This window comes from Manis pentadactyla, chromosome 16 (genome assembly GCF_030020395.1).
Source record: "Manis pentadactyla isolate mManPen7 chromosome 16, mManPen7.hap1, whole genome shotgun sequence".
NCBI classification, from domain to species: domain Eukaryota; kingdom Metazoa; phylum Chordata; class Mammalia; order Pholidota; family Manidae; genus Manis; species Manis pentadactyla.
Window position 1 is genome coordinate 21,177,524 of NC_080034.1, and position 6,749 is coordinate 21,184,272.

General features: G+C 44.2%; 1 protein-coding gene across 1 annotated transcript; it reads right to left on the bottom strand.

Annotated features, from left to right (window-relative positions):
• Window positions 1-2,749: 2,749 nt before the first annotated feature.
• On the bottom strand, window positions 2,750-5,552 carry IL17A (interleukin 17A). Its single transcript, XM_036916143.2, has 3 exons — window positions 5,526-5,552; window positions 4,215-4,411; window positions 2,750-2,987 (listed from the first exon to the last, which is right to left on the bottom strand). Exons 1-3 carry the CDS (start codon window positions 5,550-5,552, stop codon window positions 2,750-2,752), a joined length of 462 nt encoding a protein of 153 aa, XP_036772038.2.
• Window positions 5,553-6,749: the final 1,197 nt, after the last annotated feature.

Genomic DNA, 6,749 nt, shown 5'->3' on the forward strand with positions numbered 1-6,749 from the left:
GGGAAGGCTGTTCAGAGATGATACCTGCGTGGGGTCTTGAAGCATGAGAAGAGCAGAGTGACTGGGGCAGAGTGCGGGCAGATGTCCCAGTCCTTTCTGGCTGTTAGAACAAAATACCACAGACGTCATGGCTTAAAAAGAATGGAAATTTATTTCTTACAGTTCTGGAGGCTGGAAGGCTGAAATCAAGGAGTTAACGTGGTCAGGTGAGGGTCTCTTCTGGGGTGCAGACTTCTTGCTGTATCCCCACCTGGCAGAAGGGGCCCAAGAGCTCTCTGGGGTCTCCTTTATAAGGGCACTAATTCCATTCATGAGGGCTCTGCTCTCATGAGCTAATTACCTCCCAGTAGCCCTCCCTGCTAATCCCATCAGTTTGGGGCCTAGGTTTCCACATATGAATTTTGGGGGGGACACATTCAGACCATAATAGCAGGGTATGAATAGAGAAACAGGAGGGGAGAATGTGGCAAAGGCATTCAGAGTAGAGAGGACTGCATGACCCAGGCGCTGGGGTCAAGAAGAGCATGGTGGTGACAACCGGGATGTCACTGTGACTGCAGGCGAAACACCAAGGAGGAAGCAGCATGGGGTAAAGCGGGAGCAGGGCCGGATCACGGAGGGTGCATTTGCCTGTCTGATTTTGCACCACGGATAGGTGCTGGAGCAGGGGCTGGGGGATGGCAGCATCCTCAGCACACAGGCGGACAGCTGTCTCAGGGACTGAGGAGAGAACCGAGGCCACAGGCAGCCCGGAACCTGGGCAGGAAGGGAGTTCATCTGAGAGCCTTCCTTGGGTGTCCAGCGAGGGAGAGGACGTGGAAAGAGTCAGACGCCTCAAGACTTCCAGCACGGATGTCTGGGTGGGTGACGAGGCTGACTGGGGAAATCACATCTCAGCACATCTCAGGGGAGGAAGGCATGGAAGGCACCTGCCTCTTCCCTCCCACCAAATTCCCAGAAATGCACTGTAGTGGGAAAATGAAATAATGGTTCAGGACTGTAGGTATATATGCCTTTTTCTTGCCCTCCATCCCAAAAAGGAGCAAATTTTTATTTTCATCCCCACCTTTCAGGGGAAACTGGGAAATGAGCAACAGGATTTTAGTGAGAGGTGTCCAAGCAGGGAGGGCGTGAGAATCTCTCCAGGGCAGCTACCTACGCAGGAGGTGGCCATGAGAATCAAGATTTAAGTGCCCAGAATGACACTGACGGGCGGGGATGAGGTGCTGGAGAAGCGGCCCCTGGGCTGGGGACTGGGAGAGAAGCACAGCAAAGCCATGGCCTCTGGGTGGGGGCTAGAGCGCTTGGGAGAATGAAGGCATGCAGAGGACGGGCTTTCAAAAGCAGGAAGCCCGGGGGACTGGCCTGAGACTTTCCAGGGGCCTCCAGAAGTAGGGCACCACCGCACACTGGGCTATGGTGGGGGAAAACGGTTACGACTTGAAACTTGAAACTACTCTGGAATTGAATGTGATTCGGTTGTTGTTTTACTTGGGGTGGAATTTTCTCATACTTCAGGGTTTGCCCCAGAGTCTCTTTTCTGTGTCCTGGGCTGCACTGGGTCAGAGGCTGAGAGCATGAGGGGTCCTCCCAGGCGTGTGGCTTGAGGAACAAGAGTGCTCCTGTCTGATCTCTGGCTGACGTGAATCTTCCAAAGAAGCCTGTATTTGTACAAACACGGGGCATTCCGGTCTGAAACCATTCCTGTCTTCTCCCAGCACCCTCTTCTTCCTGTTAAACCTCAGGTTGTATTTTGGGAGAGGGTCTTTTCTTTTCCCCACGTGATCTTTAATGAAGACATGCCCTATTCCCATGGCCATTTTTTCTATTTGCTTCTTCTCTTCGGAAGGCACAGCATTGGCCTGTAATATGACAGCCTCTGTCCTCTATTGTCTTGAAGGCAGGTAAACTGAGAGCTTGAACTTGGGGTGGGTCAAAGGTGTTTTTACTCAAAGGTGTGCTTTGCCAGGTTCTGTTGGCAAATCTACATACTCTTCCAAATAAAGAAGAGCTGAGCTCTCGGAAGTACTTATAATGACAAAAAACAAAACAAAATTTCTTCCCAAACTTTATTATCACAAGTTGTTTTTAGTACAAGGTTTTAACAGAGCAGAGGGTAAGACTTACCATCTCTCCCAGTAACAATTTATAAAATTAAGTTAATAAATATGAAACTAGGTTTAGCCTTTTTTTTTCAGTCATGTCCTGCACTCCTAAGGAGCGAAGAGGAGAAAATCCTGTATCTCTACTATTAAACTCAGAAATTTTCAGCTGCTTTTTCATACTATCTAGGAGTTCACTAGGCAGAACAGATAATCATACTATTTCACTTTTCCCTAAGACTTAAGAAACATAAATATATCCATAAATAGCTCATATAAATATAGGTTTTACCATTTAAATAATAAAATTCTCAAGTCTGGAAACTTGTTTTAAAAAAAATACATAATAAGGCATGTAATTCATTGAAATGGTGTCTTAGGCCCCAGAGTTATCTTGGGGTCTATTAAATACATAAATAACTTAAAGTCCCTAGAAAAGCAATCAAGAGGCAAATTGGTAATCAGTCTAAACCTTCCTCCATGGGGATGGGCAAAGATGATTGAGATTTCATCTCTGAACTCGTTACCTCCGAAATCTTCCATTGGATGAACTAGTTTAGGAACCCTAGTGAGGCTGGTCAGGAATGGGGCTGGGTCTATTCCCCAGAAAGCCTAGCTTTGGGGAGCAGGGGTCAGACAGGAAGCTCTTAAGCCCTGCGGTGGACAATGGGCGTGACACAGGTGCAGCCCACAGCCACCAGCATCTTCTCCAGCCGGAAGGAGTGGGGGCAGTGCCGAGGCTCCCTTCGCAGGACCAGGATCTCTTGCTGGATGGGGACGGAGTTCATGTCGTGGTCTACCTTCCCTTCAGCGCTGACGCAGCCGAAGTGGCGGCACTTGGCCTCCCAGATCACAGAGGGGTATCTCTCCGGGTCCTCGTTGCGTCTGCAGAGGAGACAGAAGCCAGGAAGAAAGTGAATTCCTGGGAAAGCAGGAAGGAAAACAAACAAGGATCAAGAAAGAGAGGTAAATTCACAGGGTGACAAATTATTGTCATTGCAAGTTCTCTCAGTGCTGTTAGTCTGAAAAAGAAGTAGTTTGGGGGAAAGCATGGGATTTTTATGCACATGAAATATTGTAGACAAAAAAGACATTTAGTGTTTCCAAATGTCTTTGAAGAATGAACAAAATGAGTTAGACTGAGACTACAGAGGGGATTTAAATTTGACACAAAAGATAATTTTTTTAAGGGTACACTTGACAGCTGGAAACAAGACCAAAGGAATTATCTAGGAATGAGATAGCTATTCATCTGACTAAAGGAAGTACTTTGAAATAGGGAATGTGTCAAAATTTTATCTGATGACACATTCACGTAACAGCACCCAGAACTGATACAAAGGGCTGGAACCGAAGCATAAGCCCCTCTATAACCTTCTCTTTCCTCTCACCTCCAGCTGAGTATATGATCTGCTTTGACTTTTAAATTGACTTATTTGAACTCTTCTTAGTAATGGGAAGTAGAGAAGAAACCCTACAGACAGGTGAATCTATGGGCTTCACATTATTGAGGCTTATTTGCATAAAATCAAATTATCAAAATACATTTTGTATTTAACCCTTCATGGGGCCTAAATACTAGATGTACTTAAGGACACAGCAAATACAGGTCTGCTGGGGATGGACTCAAGACTATTCAACTCAGAAAGGGATGGTAGTACAACATGACACTTTCTCTGCTGAGATTCAAGCTATATTTTCCCAGGGCTAATATGACCAAACAAATTTTAAATAACCCCATAAAAATCCAAGTTAATTACTAGTTATTTTCAACAAATCTTCTCATCAGTAGCTCAGAATTCAAGCATTAATCCCCTATGATAAATGTCAATTTTTAAAAAATATATTAACAAAGCATAAATACTAGAGTGATGACCACCATGCAATTTTGGGTGGGTTTTCGGTGTCGGTGACAATGTGACCTAACAGGATGGGTGTTTTGTGGAGGGTGGTGTCCTGTGCTCTATCAAAGCCTGTAGAATGAAAGTTTAGGAATCATTGCACAGTGGCCCTTCCAGGTCTGACTGATGATTCTGAGTAAAATCATCTTGGCAATCTGAGGCATAAAAGCCAGGAGAATATAGAGATTGTTGTACTGGGGCCCTTACTTACTGGAAAGTCCAAGGTGAGGTGGATCGGTTGCTGTAATCTGAGGGTCTTCTGGAATTTGTATTCCGGTTAAAGATGCTTAAGTTGACCTTCACATGCTGCGGGAAGTTCTTGTCCTCAGTTTTCGGGCATCCTGGTGGTTGTGGGATGGCTATTGCTGCCTTCACGATAGCCGCCAGACTCAGCAGCAGCAGAAGCGACTGGAACTGAATGAGGAAGAGATGGAGAGGTTGGATTAGCACATGGATTTCATGAAAAAATTGTGGTGATGATTGCAAGCCTAGTCACAGAGAACATACCATGTTCCAGGACAATCTATATGAAAGTTTCAGAGCAGTTACATGAAAAACTCATTAGATGACCTGATTATGTTCAAGACTGGAATTTTACCAGTCTTGAACATACTTCTTTTGACTTAAGAAAGACATATTACTTATTGGCTGGCAGTAATTTTAGTAAAAAACGGCAAGTCTTCATCCTGTCAGTACATGCATCATTGTCAGATCATCAGAAAAATGACTTTGATTTTCTAGGAGGAAAAGCCCTAAATGTTATTCTCTGTCGTAGCATTCTGTGAAGCCCTGTGTGATGGTAAATGTGTTCCTTAGGAGAAAGTGCCGTAGAAAATCCATGTAGTGTCAGTATTTGTGTTAGAAATGCTGTTGGTACCACTGGTAACCATCCATCCAGAACCTGGCTCCCCCTTATGCTCTCTTACACATGTTTTCCAATTTTTTAAAATTTACGTCTATTGATTCTGTAGTCAAATTGGGTTTCAAAACGATGTTTTAAATTAAATATTTTTAAACTAGAAAGATCCTTTACTCTAAACCACAATTATACATGTATCTAATTAGAATAAATGGGTTGGGCATTCCAACACTATGGAATGATAATAATAGGATAATGGAAAGAAAAGTCACTACTACCACTTATTAAATCCTCAAGGAGTGACCCATCTTATTTTGGAGTAAAGAAAAATACTGCTGGAGAAACCTATTGAATCCCTTGCACTCAGAAAAGCAGATTTTCACTAAACATTGAAACACAACACCATGTGACATGTGACACTTCTTGTGTGGTTTAGCCCCAATATAACTATCTTTCAGTTTTAATCTCATCTTGCAAACTGATAAGTATCAATTCTTGAGAATGCTATACAATGACAAGAATCTACCAAAACTTTCATTTCCTATCCTACATACACATTATTCTTGGGTCTCCATAGCTAGAATCCAGATTTTCATGCCCGCTGTCCAGAAATATTATCTGGTGCCAATCCCCAACAGCACAGCACGTTAGTGCAGGACTCACCACGGATGAAGTTCTCACAGGGGCCATTGTAGTTTCTTCCAATTAACTGGCGCTGGATGAGCTGCTGCCTGCTGTGAGATGCATAAAGTGTAGCGCTATCTTCTCTCTTTTTATAGGACTCTGCTCCTTCTGTGGTCACTTGCGTTGGCGTGTCGGAGTAGGTTCAGGGTGACACCATTTTAGTTAAAAGTTCCATCCCCAAATGAGGTCAGAGAAGAACCTCCCCTTCATGATGGGTAATATTTGCTTCGGAAGGAAAAGAGAAAGGGCAGAAATTCGTATTTCTATAGAAATATGTCCTCTCTTTTTGCTTTAAGGAACTATATTACTTGTCAGAAGCTGAGTAAAGATGCTTTACTAATGAGCTGATATCATTCATTCATGGGCACATGTATGAAGCTGCTGTAAAAACTGTGCTCTGTTTTAGTGGCTTATGGGGAAATAAAAGTTTGACATAACATTCAAGTCTTCTGGTGTCATGTGCCTTGACTTCCCATTTGATAATTCCTTTCCCCACCAGATTCCCTAGACAGATATTGTGGAAACCATTCCAGAAACTACTGAAGGTCTTACCATATAAACAAACAAAAATTGAATAAAAAATTTAATGATGACAGGATACAGTATTTCACTGAATTAAGACCATCTTTGTTGAGCGCCTACTGGGTTCAAGGAACGAATAAGTAGGTTCAGGAGACATGAGATTTACTAACAAAGGCAGGTCTAACACTGCATGTGACCAAGCAGCTTATGAACTCAGGCAGTTCTGCAGGAGGAGTGAGATGGAGGTGGGGCGGGACAAAGGAAGGAGTTGAAAATGGAGATTAGGGATGGAAGAAAGGTGATGGAGGTAGAGAAAAAAGAGGGCAATGGACAGTAGAGAATGATAAAACCAGGAAGGCGGAGGAGGAGGGAAGGGAGGGAGGAAGGAAGGAGAGGAGGTGGCTCTCTCTTTTCCTCCCTACTCTCTAGCGGAGCTGGACTTTGATTTCAGGTCCGTGGGAATAGCTCCTCCTCAGGAACACTGAGGACTCGTATAAGGGTGACAAAGACAAGGGGCCCGTGCATAAAGAAATGTGGCTGACTAGGTATCACCCTCAGTCTGCTGTCTATCCCCAGGGATGTGAGCGATGGCTCCCAGGTCCCCTCAGCCGGTACCTCACGTTACACATGCTAATGCAGGGAGGCTGACTCACAGTTCTAACTCAACAGCTGGTGTGTTTA